The following is a 19,940-nucleotide window of genomic DNA, read 5'->3' as shown; positions in this document are numbered from 1 at the left end:
TCCTCCCTCTCAGTGGTCTGAGTCACTCTAGTGAATTGGCAGGAACATTGGGAATTACTGTTCTTCCATCATGCGGCTTTTGCTAGATTCATTCAAAAATAATGCACTAGAACACCCCCCCTACACACACACACACACACACACACACACTCACACACAGCACAACAGAGGTCAGAGTGAGGAAAGACTACTAGGAGTGAAATTCCACTACAGCTCTTCCAGGTTCAGGGGGGTTCAGTGGGGGCATGAGGCTCCACTGGTGTCCTGTAAGGGAATGCAACCCTGGCTCTGATGGGCTGCTGCTGTATGGAAATGTGTCTCTCAGGTCATGTGACCTGCCCTGGGGGAATAGCGATGTACAAGGAGGGCTGAGAAGCACAGTGTTATACAGGGACAGATGGACTGAGTCAGGGGCAACACGCCAGAGCAGAGAGAGAGAGAGACATTGAGAGAGAGAGAGAGACATTGAGAGAAAGAGACATTGAGAGAGAGAGAGAGAAAAAGAGACATTGGGAGAGACATTGAGAGAGTGAGAGCGAGAGACAGAGAGAGAGAGAGACTGAGGCACAGAGGGGATAACTAGATTGAATAGTTGACTGAAGTTGTGAAGGATAGAAAAGGAATTGTGGGGGAAGGGGGAAATAACGGCATGGTACATCATTATCTGGGATACTCATGCTGGTGAATCCTCAAAGGCAGCCAGAGAGTAGTACTGTTGGGCTACTGTTACAGATTAGTTTTACGCTAGGACTAAAATCAACAGGATTAGAGCAGGTAACAGGATCAATTTAGTTCAGCTAGGACCAGATGAGAGACTGATGCTATTGTTTTTTAGGGAAGGGTATTAAGACGACTAATCTTTGTCTTGAAGCTTGTACTTCCATTTAAGGACCTACAGATGAATATCGGCGGTTTAGGAAACTCTGGAAGTATTACATGCCAGTATTGTCTGAGATGTTAATGATTGGGCATGGTTCCTGTTAGATATATCCAGGAACCATTTACAAGTTCTCTGAAAAGAGTTCCATTTCCATGTACTGGACGTTAAAATGAATCACGATCACAATTACTTCTTTCCAGACTAAACACCCCAGTCAGTCCCTCTCCATTTCTGGAGAAGTCAGAGAGTCTACAGTCATAGATGGGATTGAGTAGGAGCCCCTTCTCCTCTTCACGGGGCCGCACAAAGGGCCAGCCGTAAATCAGGGGACCCATGACCCTGGCCTCGTTCACCCTGAGAGGGAGCTCTCACACTGGACTGTGTCTCCCTGAGCAGCCCCTGACCCCTGGAGACCCCTGGAGCTTCAGGCGGGCCCTGCTCACAGTACTTAGTACTCAGCCATAAACCACGGCCAGGGAGAAACGTGCAGTGTGTGGGAATCTGTGGCATATGGGACATAATGTAGTGACAGAGGCCCAAAACTCTAATCAGTGTGATGGGGTTCTGTACTGGGATCATGACTGCCCGGGTCAGCTTTAAATGGCCTAGACTAGGCGTGTTGTAGTCTTAATGTATTCACAGGCATACACAAACACACTCAAAAGAGTACACACACAGAGGCATACACAGTGGACAGACATACCGATGCATACACAGTGGACAGACATACCGATGCATACACAGTGGACAGACATACCAATGCATACACAGTGGACAGACATACCAACGCGTACACAGTGGACAGACATACCGACGCATACAGAGTGGACAGACATACTGACGCATACAGAGTGGACAGACATACCGATGCATACACAGTGGACAGACATACCGATGCATACACAGTGGACAGACATACCGACGCATACAGAGTGGACAGACATACCGATGCATACACAGTGGACAGACATACTGATGCATACACACACACTAGTATTCTTATTTATGGTGGGGGGTTCAGTGACACCTCTTCCGACTTCATTGTGAAAAGGGAGTTGGATTAGTGACTTGGACTACTCACTCCATGGTGACTATCTTCTGCGCCAGGCTCGCAATCACAGCAAAGAGCCTCAGGTCTGTAAGTCCATCTGTCACCCTGAAATCCACCATCTCCAGGATCTGAGAGAAAAACCATCATGGTCAAAGTGATATGGAAGGTGTTGTGTGTGTGTGTGTGTGTGTGTGTGTGTGTTGTATTTACCCTGTAGACATATATCTCTTCTTCATCAGAGAGCAGCTCTGGAGGGATGATCTTCTTTAGTGCCAGCAGCACTTGCAGACAGGAGATGTAACCATCAGCATCGCTGTCAACCTGAAGGGATCATCATCAACATTATCATAATCAACAACAACATCATCATGTAAGCAAAGTTAGAATCACGAGAGACAGGAAGAGTGAAAAGGAGAGAGAGAGAGTAAGATCTAGAGAAAGAGAGAGACAGAAAACCAGGAAGAAAGAGGGAGTGTATCTGAGGCATAGTGTGAACAGAGAGGGTTTAAATCCCCTTTCACTTACTGCTTCAAAAGCCCTTTTGTATTCTGCCAGCTTCTCCTGGCTGAAAATGCAATACTTTGCCAAGAAGTCGACTGCAAGAAAGAAAGGAAGAGGAGAAGAGAGTAAATACAAACCTCTGTGTTTAACAGGCTCTCTAGCGGGAAGAGAAGCCACACACAACCCTCTGCTATAGTGTTCAATTCAAATCAACTGCTTACAAATCCTCACACATCACCAAACTGAAAAATAAACTTAATATTATCTCAAACTGGGTTTATATCTTATTTCATACTGATCACAATACATCTGTGAGATTTTTGAACGTTTTCTAATAATATCTAGATATACAGTATGCCAGGATTCAGGTGTGTGTATGTGTATGTGTCTGTGTGTGTGTGAGAGTCTGGTCTTTATCAATGCGAGGCCAGCAGCATCCCTCTGGTGGTGGTGGCGGTGGGGGGGGGGGGGGCAATAAGGGCCAGTGTGTTCACTGGGGTTCCCAGCCGGGCAGGCAGCACACTCAGGGGACTCTTGTGGCACTTGGCTGCTAAGTCTTCGTGTGTGTAGAGAGAGAGGAGTTTTTACAGACCTGGGATCAGCTGAGGTCAATGTATTGATTGACTAAGAGAAACAGGCATCATAACCCACTTTCGGGGAAACGTTTAATACAAGTAAAAGGGTTTGAGCACGTAGTACACATTTTAGAAATTATAAACAATTGAAGTCTGAAGTTTACATACACTTAGGTTGGAGTCATTAAAACTCGTTTTTCAACCACTCCACAAATTTTTTATAGTTTTGGCAAGTTGGTTAGGACACCTACTTTGTGCATGACACAAGTAATTTTTCCAACAATTGTTTACACAATTCACTGTATCACAATTCCAGTGGGTCAGAAGTTTACATACACTAAGTTGACTGTGGCTTTAAACAGCTTGGAAAATTCCAGAAAATGATGTCATGGCTTTAGAAGCTTCTGATAGGCTAATTGACATCATTTGAGTCAATTAGAGGTGTACCTGTGGATGTATTTCAAGGCCTACCTTCAAACTCAGTGCTTCTTTGCTTGACATCATGGGAAAATCAAAAGAAATCAGCCAAGACCTCAGAAATGTTTTTGTAGACTTCCACAAGTCTGGTGGTACCTGAAGGTACCACGTTCATCTGTACAAACAATAGTACGCAAGTATAAACACCATGGGACCATGCAGCCGTCATACCACTCAGGAAGGAGACGCGTTCTGTCTCCTAGAGATCAATTTACTTTGGTGCGAAAAGTGCAAATCAATCCCAGAACAACAACAAAGGACCTTGTGAAGATGCTGGGGGAAACAGGTATAAAAGTATCTATATCCACAGTAAAACGAGTCTTATATCGACATAACCTGAAAGGCCGCTCAGCAAGGAAGAAGCCACTGCTCCAAAACCGCCATAAAAAAGCCAGACTACGGTTTGCAACTGCACATGGGGACAAAGATTGTACTTTTTGGAGAAATGTCCTCTGGTCTGATGAAACAAAAATAGAAATGTTTGGCTATAATGACCATCGTTATGTTTGGAGGAAAAAGGGGGAGGCTTGCAAACCGAAGAACACCATCCCAACCGTGAAGCACGGGAGTGGCAGCATCATGTTGTGGGGATGCTTTTCTGCATGAGAGGCTGGTGCACTTCACAAAATAGATGGCTTCATGAGGAAGGACAATTATGTGGATATATTGAAGCAACATCTCAAGACATCAGTCAGGAAGTTAAAGCTTGGTCGCAAATGGGTCTTCCAAATGAACAATGACCCCAAGCATACTTCCAAAGTTGTGGCAAAATGGCTTAAGGACAACAAAGTCAAGGTATTGGAGTGGCCAACACAAAGCCCTGACCTCTATCCTATAGAAAATGTGTAGGCAGAATTGAAAAAGCGTGTGCGAGCAAGGAGGCCTACAAACCTGACTCAGTTACACCAGCTCTGTCAGGAGGAAGGGGCCAAAATTCACCCAATTTATTGTGGGAAGCTTGTGGAATGCTACCCGAAACGTTTGACCCAAGTTAAACAATTTAAAGGCAATGCTACCAAATGCTAATTGAGTGTATGTAAACTTCTGACCCACTGAGAATGTGATGAAAGAAATAAAAGCTGAAATAAATCATTCTCTCTACTATTATTCTGACATTTCACATTCTTAAAATAAAGTGGTGATCCTAACTGACCTAAGACAGGGAAATTTTACTAGGATTAAATGTCAGGAATTGTGAAAAACTGAGTTTAAATGTATTTGGCTAAGGTGTATGTAAACTTCCCACTTCAACTGTATATATACGGATGTTGAGGATGCCACAAGTCTACAGTGGTCAACATTTTAGATAGCAACCGAAGGGACAACATCTCGTTTGCTATGATAGCTAATCACACATCCACGTCAATTTCAGAAAGCAAATCTGGAGGAGGAGAAGAGAAAGCAGCAGAAAGGGGAAACGGGAGAGTATGGAAGAGAATGGGAGAGAAGCAGAGAGGAAGGGAAGAGAAGGGGAGAGCTCTTTAAGCTGCTTCCACTTCAATTCAGTAGAGATGAGAAGGAGTCCTCTGAATAATGGATCTATTCATTGGGTAGCAGAAGAAAGTAACAGAAACAGAGTTTATATCAGTCTGACTTAAACCCCTGGACCTCTGGGTTGCTCCCCGGTTGCAGGGGGCCGTTTCAATCTGCCATTTATCTGCTTAGGCCTAATCAAAACCAGGCCTTCCGCAGCCTCCGCCTTTCACATGCAAATTGTTACATTCGCATCCAGACAACTTGACTTGTTAAAGCTTGATTGATCAAAACCTGCGGGGCGGCTGTGTACATCTGTTTGCAAATATCTGTGACGAGAAGGGGCTTTTGCTGAGACCCATGAGTCACACGTTCGGTCCCCGAGCAGCGTCTGGGATGGGTATTAGCTAGCCCCCAGACCCCAATCTAACCCTCTTCAATAGACACACACACACACCACTGCCTGGATCAGTGCACTGATCAATCCAATGAAGTGAATTGACAGCTTGTGTAACAGAGTAAATGGATCCCCCGTCTCCTCTCTTTAGCATGGTGGCGGGCTGAGGCAGGTCCCATCATTCCTGTCCCTGGTAGGTAGTGCTTCAGTCCCCCTAATGGGGACTCTATTTCTACCACGCTCTCTCTCTCTCTTTCTCTATCCTAGGCATGCTTCGCTTTCCTGGGCCTCTGAATTGCACCTCTCAGGCCTGATGTGTGCCCACAGGCACTCACTTTTACACACACACACACACACACACACACACACACACACACACACACACACACACACACACACACACACACACACACCACACACACACACACACACACACACACACACACACACACACACACACACACTGCAGTCCATGCTGGAGGGAGATCAGGGGGTCTGCGACTGAGGGGGCCACTCCGTCGGGAAATCAGCCGGACAAAAGGTGCAGTGGAGTGAGAGATTGAGGGAGGAAGCGAAGGCGGGTGGAGGAGCGGGACAAAGCCCAGGCACTAAAACCTCCTGCCAGATAGCCTTATCTGATTCCACTCCAGCGCATGATGGCTTTCTTTTTCAGATGGCCTTTAAAGCACACAGGTTGTGCCTTTGGTGTGAAGCCTAGCAGAAAATGTTAATCAAGAGAAGGACCGTGGCACAGAAAGGCGAGAGAAAGGGGAGAGTCACTCTGCTAAAGCTGTAATCTGTAATGAGAGTGAGGCGATTCAGTAGCGATTGAGGGAGGAACAATGGGGCCGTGATGATGATGAGCGAGGAGGTTCACTTTTGCTGCCGTTTGTTTTGCTGCTTTTTGTTCCGTTTCTTCAGTCACCAAAAAGATGTTCATCGGTCCGCAGACGGCGAAAAGCCACCAGTCACATCTCATTTAACACACACTTGGACATCACTGTCAATGTCTCCAGCTGACAGATGACAAACGGCCTGATTGCTGATCTGACACCGTGCAGGCATTCATGAACACATGATTAATACTTTCTCACAGTCACAACCTGAACAAAACAAACATCATTCAAAGTGAGAAAGTAGTTTGCATATAACCGTTATTTTTGATCGAAATCTAGGTTAAGTCGGAATAACTGAATAACTGCAACAACAAACTTTCTCAATACCGTACATTATAGTCGGGAAATATGTAAACAGTGTCGGGACTGTGGTTCTATTGTGTTATATCACGTGTTGTCCTCTTGTTTATTTCGCTCCCTCTCTTCCCCACTTAATCCCAGACCTTTGTTTCTGCTCATCATCACATGTATAAAGTATCCATAATTCCCCAAACAAAGGTCACATTCAGTGCTAGAGGAGAAATTACCCCGTTTTTCCAGCGGGAGAATGTCAGAGCCCAACCTAACCCGCATAGTGTCTGATTAAAAACCTGTATTTAGAGTAATTACATTCATGTAATGAGCATGGATTTTCCATGGCGTTGGCTAGACTCAAACGTTATCCACTGTGACGGTAACACAACAGACAGACTATACGGGAACATTTGGGGATACGTTGGGTTTTAAGCTCTTTAAGTGCTATGATCTTTTAATTCTGTAGCGTCAAAACATGACATAATGAGTGCTAGTCCTACAATCTTCAAATAAACCAAAGCTTCAGTATAGTTTGAGTAGTTTGACATGTTGTATGATGATAATAAAATCCTCCAGTCACTGACATTAATTCAACCAAACTGGTCTAGATTGTTCCATGATACGATTCTACAGTATATTTAAGTGTATTAATTACACAATGGAGCAACCAATGAGGTTTATATGAAGACTAAATGTTACAGTAACAGCATTATAAAAGCAGGAAGTTGAGAGCTTCAGTAGGCCAGTAGGAGGTGCACGAGGGGATCATCAGTCCTTTAATTCCTGAGCTCCACTCAATGTTGAAAGTCATTCACAGAGAGTGTATCTAAGTGTATCTATGTCCATATCCACACACAACTGTTAGCTGAAGACAGGGGGTCAGACATCACTTAAACATATTGTACATTTCCTCTAGTCTTGTAACAGCAGTAGCTAAGGATTCATGGCCAGACTAGCCAATTCATCAGTAACGATTCCATGATGTTATCGTTTTACATGAAAGGAACTTAGAACCATAATTACAGGATAGTTCATCAACTTTTCGTGATTCTTTAATAATGCGACCAAATATGATTCAACATCTCTTTTGAGTCGGAGGAGAATTTGGCAGTGTGCTCCAGTCCCTTTGAGCATGGTGGATTCAGGAGGGGGGGCAGAATTTGGCAACAGGCCTCATTATTACTCCATGGACCCGTGGCTCCGCCCCTTCACTTTCCCCAAAAGGATGAGGGGGAAAAGTCTGTGTCAGGAAAACAAACAAAGACACACGCAGCGCCACACTCCCGACCCTGGCAGCACGCCACCCACCTCACCACAAACCACAGCTCGCATACACACACACACGCTTACACACACTCATACACACGCCTACGTCCAATCACCTAGCGCTGATTGGACATTGGACAGATCCACAAAGATAAGTCCTCAAAGCCTCTAATCATCTGCTATAACTGATCTGTACTGATAAGCTGACATTGCCAAATTCTGTGTTATTATTGCCCAGCCTCTCCTTGACATTATGCCATTAATAAAGCCATTGTGGAGGGCCCTCTCTGTTCAGACACCATATAATAGACTCTTTGACAGATTCACTTTGCCGCTCTCTGCCTCTCTCCTTCTCTGCGCTCTTTGAAAACAGCGGCAGCTAACGTGCATATTCCACGCTGATGCTCATCAATAGGCTGGCTGTTTGTTTGTCCAGTCATTTGGCGCTAATGGTAAATACACAGAGGTATTCTAATGGTAAATACACAGAGGTATTCTAATGGTAAATACACAGAGGTATTCTAATGGTAAATACACAGAGGTATTCTAATGGTAAATACACAGAGGCATTCTAGATCAAAGGCTGAGCAAACTGCCGTTACATAAAGGCACTGTACCTTAGCGCACGGGCACACACACACACACACACACACACACACACACACACACACACACACACCACACACACACACACACACACACACACACACACACACACACACACACACACACACAGGCGCATGCGTGCAGACACACACACACACACACACACCCTCTTTTCTAAGTGATTGGTCTCCCTTGCTCATTCATTGAGAAGCTATTCATTGCGGTGAAAACAACCGAGCAAACGACTGCAGTGGATTCCCCACCTGACTGAATAGAACGCTAATACACGGGAGGCTGAGTGGCGTCCGGGGGGCGGGGCTGAGGCGGTGCAGTCACGGGGCCGCCAGGTGTTCCCCATCAACACCGACATTCATCAGAGACCCTGGCAGAGTGAGTCACTGACGCCAGCAGCACAGGTACAGCTACTGAGCAGCACTCCATGGGACAACAGCACACAATGGAGCTCCGAGTGGACACCAGTCTCCCTGCATGCACTTACAGTCATCCCTCTTGCGTATCTATCCAAAACAATCATGCACTCAGTCAACACAGGCATTGTATGTTCCTAGCCTACTAGGAAAACATTGAGGTTCAGACCTGACGCCGCTCTTATCTGTATGAAAACAATCATCACTCTGCTATTGCTTATACTTACTGTATACAATCTACGGTCTCTCTACTACTGTGATAACACAGTCATGTACACCTTCCTGTGTACAATCCACAGTCTCTCTACTACTGTGCTAGCCCAGTCATGTACTCTTGATGGGAAACAGGGAGTGTGGCACAAACAGAGGCACAAGAGAAAGTGAATGTCTAGGGGTAGGAAGGATGGATGGATGGGGAAGTAAAGGAAGAAAGTGGGAGAAAAGTGCATAGAGGAGAGGAAGAATGGAACGAGGGAGGGGTGCGTTGAGAGGCGTCTCTCTAGGAGTGCTTTGGCCAGTGGTCAGTGCCAGACGAGAGGGTGCCAATTAAGGCCAATTAGTGCCTTTCAGCCCCTAATGAGGGGACAGGTTTACACGTGTCTGAGCGAGGGGCAGCAGCCCACACACACGTGCAAACACACACACATACTGACACTCATTATCACACAAACCCACAAATACAAACAGAAAGTAACACCAGCAGACATAAACATGATGCTCGAAGATGACTGCTAAAAATATAAAATGTGCTGAGAACTGAGAAATAGTTGAAGCCAATACACACTTATGAAAGAGAAACAGTTCCCTCTCCCCACCACACACACACACACACACACACAAACTCATCATTGGTAAAAACCTTCCTTTTGTTGTGTGGAAGGACAGCTGCAGGGTTCTTCCTCTTGGTTTATTACTGGCTGAACGAACCTGTCCAATCAGACAAGTGGCAGTGCACACAGGAGAAACCCTGACCCAGGGACCAATCTGGGGGCCCCACCCCCTTAACCTTGACCCGAGGTGTACAGGCTCATTGTGGGACTTGCCAGGCTCGGCACAGTGACAATGGGTGGAACGACAGAAATTCGACATTTGGGAGAAACTGAAGAATTTCAGGGTAAACTCCTGTTTACAAAGCAGCTAATTGAAATGGTGAAATCAAGTGCTGTGCTCTGGACTAAAGGAAAATTGTGTTGGGGAGAAAAATGATTTTAAAAAGTTGAGAGGCCGCAGTGTTGAGCGTAGATGCGTTTGTGTTTTGCTAACATGCTCCCTTATGGTAAGAGGCAGTGGGCAGATCAGTATGTGTCGGTTGGCAGTTTTGGGTTTTAAATGTGTGAGGGTGGATGGATACACTGATACACTCACAGTCCTCAAACTTGGAGCGGCCCCTGTTGCGGCTGGGCTGAAGGGGCCCGCTGTCCTGGAGTCTGGAGTAGATGTTTAGCACCTTTGTCTTTCTCTCCTCCCTTTTTCGCTCCTTCTCCCGCATCCTGCGCTCCAGCCTCCCGGGTCTTCTCCTGCCCACTGTGGAAGCCCAGCCTCGCTCCCCCCGATCAGGGCAACCAGGCTCCTCCTTCACTGGAACCCCCTGGTCTGGGCTGGGGCCTGGATGGGGACACATAGAGATGGAGAATAATCTCATGGCATTGGGCAGATTTCAAAGCCCATCTGAGTCTGAGAGGTCATCATATTGCAGTCATATCCCCATAAGCAGATCTATGAGAACTAACACTGTTTATGGTTGTTTATGGTACTCACTCACTGGTTGTTGTATTTTCATGATGCTGACCCACTTAGTTAGATATTACTGTTGTGTGCCTAGTAGAGTTCCACAAAGCACTTTGAAAGTCAACATGCTAGGTGTTCTGCATTTGTGTACATCTATCTTGCTACTTAAGAAATCACTTTGCAACCACTTCTCCTTTTTTCCCCCCTCACAAACACACGTTCACCTCTTTGTCCTCCCTAAACATCCCAGTCACATCATTTCTCCACTCCTCTGTTCTTTACACATCCTAACTGAAAGAGGGACACTCCCTTCGGGAAACTTAACCACTCAGTCGATTTGGCACTGGCCACCAATTAGGAGTCCCATTATCTGCCAATGAAATGTCAGAATAATGCACTTCCTGGCCTGGAAGCGCAGGGACAACGAGTGCCATCAATGAAGACTCAAGGTACATCGAGGCTTGGATTGTGAGTACAAGTTCCTTCTTTTTTTAAAACTATAGTAGTCATTCTTTACCATAAGTGTTACTTGTGTTATCACATAAAACAAATGAGTTTCAAGCATTTCAGCATTAGGATGGTGTTAGTTAGACATTTCGATCAGGAGAAAGCTTGACCAACAGAGTGATAGGGTTCCTTCAGATCTATCTTTCATCAAAAACGTCACAGACTGTCATCATATATCATATATCGTGCTGAAAGGTCAGAGGTCAGCAGCTCAGATGGATATAGTCATGTCTCATTTGACAATCCGTCTTCCACCACAGTGAACACAATCAATATCTCTACTTCAGTTTCTTTGTCGGGCACCATTCTCAATGTCAAAGGCTTTTGGGTAGTAAAATACTGTCCACCGATACAACATAGAATTTATCATTCGGTCTACAATATTTATTTGTGTGCAACATCAATCATGTTTAGATTATTTATTTAAACGAAATTGGAAGGACCAAGGAGATGTATAATACAAATGATATCATACAGTATAGAATGCATGCCTATACACCATGAAATTAGAAGGAACGGTGACAAAATGTTAGTTCGATTGCTATCTGAAATTATGCATTTGTGCAAGCGCTTTAACATCTTACATGAACACATTTCATAATATATTTATGTTCATTATTGGACAAGACCAACTAGACTGGTCATTTTAAACAGCGAGTCTGAGACATCTTTGATACAAAGTAAAAGCTTTGCCCAAATTATTCACGATTTGGTGCCTTCCTTTCTAAAAGCTCCTATTCTAATATGGCTTAATCCGTGAATGCTGGGGAGTGATTACAGGTCAGTTCAAGCTGGAAACAAGACAGTGGCCTGCTTAGAAACCATCTAAAAACACACAGACCAGGTTACCATACCAACAGAGCCATCTGAATTGTGGCAGATAGCTGGATTTGGCTGTGTGTAGCCAAGTCAAATCCCCTCCCTGATCTCAAAAGGCCACCGAAGACAAAAAAATCCCACACCACCCCCCCTCTGGCCGGCTCTGCCCCTGAACACAAAAATACACACATTGACTGCTCCTCCACACAGAAAGAACCCAACATCCAGTGCACCAGGAAGAGGCAGGAAGGTCGGACTTGTATCTTTTTCTTTGTGTGTTTGAGAAAAGGATGAGCGTCAGTGAAACAATCAGTGCCATTCACCGATGCCACCCAGAGCCTCGACTCCTCTATCTGTCCAGAAGAAAGGCTGGAATAAAGGGAGGGGCGGACAAAAAAGGCAAATCCGTCCAGATTATTATTCATGGGGAGGGATTGGCCTTTTCAGGTCTCCTTTATCGGCACGTTCGTTTTCCAACACGTCATCCTCTCTATCAGCCGCTGACAAGTGCCAATCAAAGGGCCTGGATGAATCCAGGTTTGAAAAAGGGCAAGGAGGGAGAGAAAACGATGGTGGATTTTGGAGGAGACAATGACCACTGAGCCCACAGTGGCAGTGGTTTAGAGACAATAGTGACACAGCTACATTGTCAGTGTGTGGTCCTCTGGGGGGAGGGACCATCCTTTCCCTTCTCTTTCACCGGCCCTAATCTGTCCAGCTAGCGGCTCCCCGAAGCCTTCCGGAACAATCTACCAGGGTCAGTCCAGATTAGTCCTCTTCGTGGCCCCGGCTCGTAACGATATTCACTTAGGACGCTAACGTCTTCAGTTACAGCTGAATGCTAAACTCTGGGGTAAACACAGGAGGGACCGGGCAGAATTGAAACAGTCATGAATTTGTACCTATGAATGAATTATGACAGAGAGAGGGACAAAGACCTTATCAGAGAGCTCACTGGGGACAGACCACATATCTTACTGACTTATCTTAACTTATTGCATGATGTTTCTGACTGGGTAAGTCATTGGCCTAAGTGCCATTGGCCTGTATTCTGCCTATTGGTTCATGCACAGGTGGACATTGTTTGGAACAAGCCACAAGCTATAAACCTGTTATAACAAAAAACTGATAACTACGACAACAGGGTCTGTATTTCACATTTGTCGTATATTCTTTATTTGGACACATACTTTTAGGTCAAAGTCCTTATTGGATTCGTAAATTCATACTGGAACGCCATGCTGTCACCCTACAATGCTGTCCCCATAGTGTCACATTGAGTCCTAACAGTGTCATTCTATCGACTACTTAGGGAGCTCTATAGAGTTTTAACTGCACCGTTCCTCCGCTTGGAAACCCAATCTCACCTAACTTATGGCCACACAAAGCCATCCCACACACTGGGCACCTCTCAAAGGCTCGCTGACCCCGGGGCTGACCCCTCAGCGCCCTCCCCATGACCCTCTCCTGGGCTCTGACCATGTCTTTGGCCTCCCAGAGGTCATTGTGCAAGAGCACACAGACCATCACCAAGGATACCTGGGATGACATCTTCTTTTTTATGTGACAAGTTTGTTCTCGCAGAGCTGCAGTAAATAAGACCGTCTTTTGGGGTTTCGCGATGTTTAGGGCTCCACCACAACAAACGGTTGCCTTATGTCGAATGAGCATTATGAGCGTTCCATTGCAGGCGTGTAAAATAGAGGTGATAATACAGTGGGAAAACTTTACTATCCCAAATGAAGACATCTCACGAAAACGTCACTCACCCTTGTGCCTGTCATTTAAGGAGGTAAGGGCCTGGCTGGTTTGGTCACTTCCCTCGGACTCCTCCCCATCTGTAAGTTAACATAGATGAAGTCATGTGACACAGCTCCTGGTATCTGACCAGTGAGTGTAACCCACCAGTCATGGTGTCCTGACATCAGACGACAAGCAGTGGAGCCAAGAGGACATGTTACATGTCACTGTGCCCTTGATCATAGTTAACGGCTGAGTACGGTGGCCTTCATGCATGACTGTTGAATCACAGGTATGACAACTGGGTTTGTAATGGTGCTGTCACTGAGCCGCAACACAGCGAGCCACGGGCCATTAGGGCCAACATAACACAATGACTGATACAGGAGAGTCACTCAGCGTTAAAACACATGGCATGATCACAGGCTGAGGACAGATGTGGTGAAATAGAGGTGGAGGAAGAACAAAAAGGGCGAAGGAGAAAGTGATGAGAGGGAAGAGGGAAAAGGAGAAATTAAATGGGGAGAAAGTTTTAGCTCAAAAAGAGTGTTTCTCTGCTTCACAGAAGAGAGAGAAATGTGAAGGGGGTAAGTCAAACCCAATTGATCCTTCCTTTCTCTTTCCTTCCTGTGAAGCCTGTTTTCTCTGTGTTTCTGGTCCTACAGTACTTGCTCTGCCTTTGAACCCATTATTCATCAGTGTACACAAGACGGCCACACAGGAGAGGACCACTCTGCTCGCCAGCCGGTTCTACGGAGGATTATCAGGCTTAAATGTACCGGACGCAGAGAAACGCGGCCAAACAGCGGTGACAGTAAAAACACAATGGCTTTGAATAAGACCCACTCTAGTATGGACAGAGGGGGCTTTTACGGAGACCAAACCCTCATGTTAAGGACATCCTCTTGTAGGTATTGACTGATTAAAGACAGCTGTTAAGGGTTTCCAGAGATGTATGCTGAGGTTCAGAGAGAAGGGTTGAATGCAGAATATGCAGAGCTGAAGCTGAAGTATAACGGTTAGGAAATCAAATCAATAAGGTCGTTGTTAATAAGAGATCACGTTCATTAAGTGTGGATGTGATAGGAGTTATATGATGCAGTACCACAGCAGGACTCGCATTGGGAACTGGTGGACCCGGATATGATGCCTGATGGGCTGGAGTCACTGATCCATGACGATGGTGACCTGGAACCATCCTTGGTGTGGGACTGTTGAAAACACAAGCATAAAACCACGACACGACCATCACATTATTCAATCTGACCTGTGTTCAAACCACGTTGACCAATCAGGCATGACTATTACAAAAAAATAAACATTATAACCGCATAATGCGTTCCAATCCCGCACCAGCACCCTAGACTCTAACCCTGTGGTGTAGTAGTGGTCCAGTATGCAAATAGCCTAACATGAATCATGCCCCGGGTACTCAGAACGCTTCATTGTGGTTAGACATAATCACAGGGGGCTTATAAGGCACATTGAGCCTTTCAGAGAGCAGAGGAAGCTCTCTCCTCCATCATAAAGAGGAGATGAATAGTCTATCGCGTGGAGCACCTGCATCCATTCCACTGCACCCCGGCACTCGCAGCGCTGCGTTTACCCCCTGACCCCTCACCCCTGACCTGTCTGATCCATCCCACCAGAGGCGCATCCTCCAAAAGAGTCCCCCCTGTATAGAGCCACATCTAAGTGTGAGTGAGTGGTCCCCCCTTGGTTAGAGCAGTGGGATGAGTGGAGTGTGGTGTAAATAATAAATCTGCTCTTTCAGTGGTACAGTCACCAGCCTCTCCCTCCGGTGGCCTGTGACTGATTAACTACACACCTGCTGCACAGCACGCTTCTCTCACTGTTGTTATATTGTGTTTCAATTATCAACAACAATTTGGCTGCTTGATCCGGGATGGCAGTTACAAATTCGCGCCAGTTCAAGTTTATACTGTAAATAGAGGTCTTTGTCTCAGTCAGTGTCTGAGTGTTTGTATAGTCCGTGTTTAAACAACAATGTGCAATAGTCATTTAAGGAGACGGATGAAAGCCGGGGGGGGGGGGGGGGTTGTTGTGAGGGGTAGTTTAGGGGAGGGCCTACAGACACTCACCATTGTGTGCTCACCCTGTTCCTGGACTTTGCCTGTGGCGACACACCTCTCAGACACACTGCCGTCTCCACAGCTGCCAGCTGTGAGGGGCTGCAGGACGTCTGACAACAACACACACACACACACACACACACACACACACACACACACACAAGCACATCAATTTGAAGACACAAACTGGATAGATTGTGTGTGCGTGTGCCAACGTGCCCGGTGTGCACGCTTGCGTGTGTGTTTTCCTTTGTGTTTGAGTGCGTGCACCGATATGAGTAATGCCATGTATTAGTTAAAAGTATGGTTCCTAATCGCTCTGCAAATACTGATATAAAAAGAGGGGGAAAAAAACATGGAGGAGCACCTGTCTCGCAGAAGCGTGCCAGGTGCAAACACAGAATGGGAAAACATCGTTCTGGAGACACACCTAGGAGGACAGACAGACAGACAGACTAGCTCCCTGCAATGTCTACATCTCCAGGCAGGCCACGGTGACATGTCACCGAGTGAAGAGGATTTAGTTGGATTCAATGACTGTATTCAAGGCCATTGCCAATTCAGAGGAGAAGCATCACACTGAGCATTAGTATTGTCAATATCATGGAAAACAAGTTTACACATCTTTTGTTTGCCTCTAAAACTACAATATGACGTGCTTATTTCCAACTGTTTGCTCATCGACCACTTACGTTCCTTTTACCACTTTACGGGACGTTTGGTCAACTTTCTATGCCATTTCTTGCATCACCCAGAGTGATATGCGCATGCCGCACAGACACAATCACATCCAGATTGTGCCATTGTTAAAAGAGATACTTTTGTGTGTCTGGGCTGAGGTCTCCAGGTTAATGATAAACGCGAAGCAGTTTGATCTTTATTAATATGGCATATCATATCCCAATAAAATGTTCTGCCAAAGCCAGAAATGAGCCTCCATATCTTTATGGCCTTTCAGTTAAGAGCCTGCAGCAGCATGCCTGGGAGCAGATGAGAGGCGGTTCACACTGTAAAGACATTACTCTCAAGGCCGGGCCAACGAACGGCAGGCACACACCCATAACGCTGCTTGGTATTCCCCTGTCCAGCCTATTCTACAGAATAGAACTCTGTCTGGATTTTCCCTGTTGTGAAATCAACGGTTTTGCTGTTTCTATCAAAGGTCACAGTTTGGCTCCTTGTAACTGTCAAAAGAAACTATCAAAGGAGTGAGTTTACATCTAGTAATCTTACTGAAACAATGTCTCAAACACAGTGTGTATATAAAGACATGTGCCAGTTCAATCCCATTCACTGACTCACAAATAAATCACAGACTGGGCTGGGTGTTGAGTTGTAAATCAGGTATACCTGTAGTGTACAGTCTTGGACTAAGAGGTCTTCTGGCTCGGAGCTCCGCCGTGAGGTCTGTTGTTCTGTCTTCTGTTGGGGAGTACTTGTCCTGACCAGCGAGCCAGTGGGGCTCCACAGGGTCCGACCGGTCCAGGAGCAGGAGCTGCACACGGGACAGGGAGCCCAGGTCCCCTGAGTCACAGCCCACTGTCAGAGCAGCCAGGCCTGGGGACATCTCTGCAGAGGTGGCATACAGTATACAGGACAACTGAAGCATTATGTGAAACAGCAGATCCAACACATCAGAACTAAAGCATTAAAAAGGGACTAAGGGAGTCCATTGCATCAGTCAGTCCATCTACTAACTCATTTAAAAAAAATGTTTGGACATTTAGCAGACACTCTTATCCAGAGCGACTTACATACGAATACATACATTTTCATACTGATCCCCTGTGGGAATCGAACCCACATCCCTGGTGTTGCAAGAGCCATGCTCTACCAACAGAGCTACACGGAACTCAACAAACAATAGATTAGTCAGGACCAGAGTGACCACCTCCTCTGATTCCCTGTGTGCAGGGGGTTATCACAGGGAACCCTGGATCACAGGGACCCCTGGATAACCAGGCATAGGCCAGGGATAGCCTCTCTGAACCAGAATAGAGATGGAGGAAACAGTCCTGTATGGATCAGTGAGGTGTGTGCAAATATGACTGACAACCCTCCAGCTCCACCCCCCAGTCCTAGGCTCCAAAGTTCTCTGTCACGGCCAATTAAAAGGGGATCAGTAACAGTGTGGGCTCCCTGCCCATGCAAATCCCCACGCCGCCCAGGCAGAGAGCAGGGTGTGGAGCTGCTGTTCCTGGGAGGGGATTTCACACAGCCGCTGAGCTGGAGCTGTCTCATATCACGCTCTGCTGCACGTCAAACCTGCTTCTCCTCTCAATGCAATCTCAGTCCCACCATCTCACAGCCATAGTGGAATGCATTGTGTTTTATAGCGCATAAAAAGTATCACATCTGGATAGTTTTCTAATTGTTAAGTACAGTACAGCGTTTATTTTACAGTATGTCCTTTGAGCGACTAACTTTTAGTGACTTTGAGCGACTTTAAATGAATTCTGCCTCGATCAGGGGAAGACAACCCTGTACCTGGAGTACTGCAGGTACTGCAGGATGTTGTTCCAACGAGGTACCACACCTGACCAACCGAGGTGATTCCTTAGTTCAGCGATTCCCTACATTCAACACACCTGGTCTTCCAGGTCAGTTAAATCCAAAACCTGCCTGTGGACCTCTAGGATCAGGGTTGCCTACCCATGGCCTAGGGAGTGTTCCTGCCTCTACAATGCGTTGCTTGTCTCTGGGTGTGTTTCTGTTTGTCAGGTAAACCCCTTCAGGTGAGAAAAAAGGGAACTGGCTGGCTGTCTGATTGATTAAGGAGTTGTGGTGAAGGAATTCCCATGGATCAGCATGGGTGAGACACATTGGGATGACACACTTTCAGTTAGGCTGGGAGTTAACCCCCTCATTAGCCATGACAATGCAACCCATTGTAAAGACACACTGTTACAGATAAAAGGTCTAACCCTGTGATTAAAGCGTTAACTAGCTATACTGCCACCCAGATGGGGTCACTGGAGAGTGGACAGACACACTTGGATGCCTGTGAGTCAGTAGCAAAGTTTAAGCAGTCAGTCAGTTTAAGACAGTTTTACATGTATTTGCTTTCCAGGCTCTATACTGATAATAGATGTCTATATCTGTCAATTGAGGAAGATGTTACACCACTGACATGATCCCACCACATCCTCAGGGCAAAGGTCATGGAGGTCAGACGGAGGTTCAGGTCAAGCGAGCAGGTTAAACATCTTAAACACCTTGTCAGGGATTAGAGGGGATGAGAGAAGCTTGGGGAAGTCCTCAGTGAGTGAGAAAATCACTGTCTGCGTTGGGTAATGATCCACTTCACAGCTCACTGAACTGACCAACCTCAGTAGACACACACACACACACACACACACACACACACACACACACACACACACACACACACACACACACACACACACACACACACACACACACACACACACACACACACACACACACACACACACACACACACACACACACACACACACACACACACACACAAAGACGCGGCACTCTGTTCCACAACAGAGCGCTGAGATACACACATCACCGTCACACCCCAGTCCATTACATGAGAGAGGCTGAGGAAGGAGAGCACGTCTCATTAATGGTGGTCAAACAAACATGGCCACAACAACAACCACAAACAGGAAAAAGACAATCAGGTGCCGTGACCTTTTCATTGACAATACTGTCTAAAACAATGCTAATTAATTTTAACACCATGGACTGCCCAGGTAGAAACAACTCTAAACATCAAGTACATTCCACAAGTAGCTAGTTAAGCATTCACCTGCTCTAAAAAAATAAACGGTTAATTCACCAACTTTGATACAAAGTAAAAAGCCAATGGCCATACAACAAAGCTCTTCTTTTTCAAGTGTCTACAGTTAGAGGAGCACATGTACAGTATGTTTGACATAAATATAGAGCACATTTCTGATGTAATCATTGTGTAGACCCTTGACAGGTATGACATCAGTGGTATTTTATACAATCTGCTGGACATAATGTGGGTGCTCTGTACAGTACCTGTACCAGGTGGGCTGCAGTCTGCTGGGCTGAGTGGGTGGTCTAGGGACAGACAGGAGCTGGTCCGCGGGGCGATGGCCTCCAGTTCATCAAACACATGGGACTGGCTAGAGCTGACCTGAGAACAGCGGGACCAGGAGGACACTGTGTCACTGCCATCTGAAACAGCACAAGCAGGTTGGCATA

The 19,940-nt window shown here is 46.0% G+C and overlaps 1 protein-coding gene across 3 annotated transcripts in view; it reads right to left on the bottom strand.

Moving 5' to 3' along the window:
- LOC106576282 (uncharacterized) overlaps nucleotides 1-19,940 on the bottom strand; it is a 59,983-nt gene that overhangs the window by 6,940 nt on the left and 33,103 nt on the right. For all 3 annotated transcript variants that reach the window (XM_082963944.1, XM_014153373.3, XM_082963943.1), the window contains 9 exons: nucleotides 19,755-19,913; nucleotides 17,082-17,300; nucleotides 15,741-15,841; nucleotides 14,744-14,849; nucleotides 13,668-13,736; nucleotides 10,210-10,449; nucleotides 2,457-2,527; nucleotides 2,142-2,252; nucleotides 1,962-2,059 (listed from right to left, as the gene is read on the bottom strand). In XM_082963944.1, coding sequence (XP_082820070.1) covers nucleotides 1,962-2,059; nucleotides 2,142-2,252; nucleotides 2,457-2,527; nucleotides 10,210-10,449; nucleotides 13,668-13,736; nucleotides 14,744-14,849; nucleotides 15,741-15,841; nucleotides 17,082-17,300; nucleotides 19,755-19,913 — 1,174 coding nt within the window. The remainder of the gene's footprint in view (nucleotides 1-1,961; nucleotides 2,060-2,141; nucleotides 2,253-2,456; nucleotides 2,528-10,209; nucleotides 10,450-13,667; nucleotides 13,737-14,743; nucleotides 14,850-15,740; nucleotides 15,842-17,081; nucleotides 17,301-19,754; nucleotides 19,914-19,940) is intronic.

This window comes from Salmo salar, chromosome 17, assembly GCF_965601325.2.
Source record: "Salmo salar chromosome 17, fSalSal1, whole genome shotgun sequence".
Lineage (NCBI taxonomy): Eukaryota > Metazoa > Chordata > Actinopteri > Salmoniformes > Salmonidae > Salmo > Salmo salar.
The sequence above is the reverse complement of the archived record's forward strand: the minus strand, read 5'-3'. Positions and strand labels throughout refer to the sequence as shown.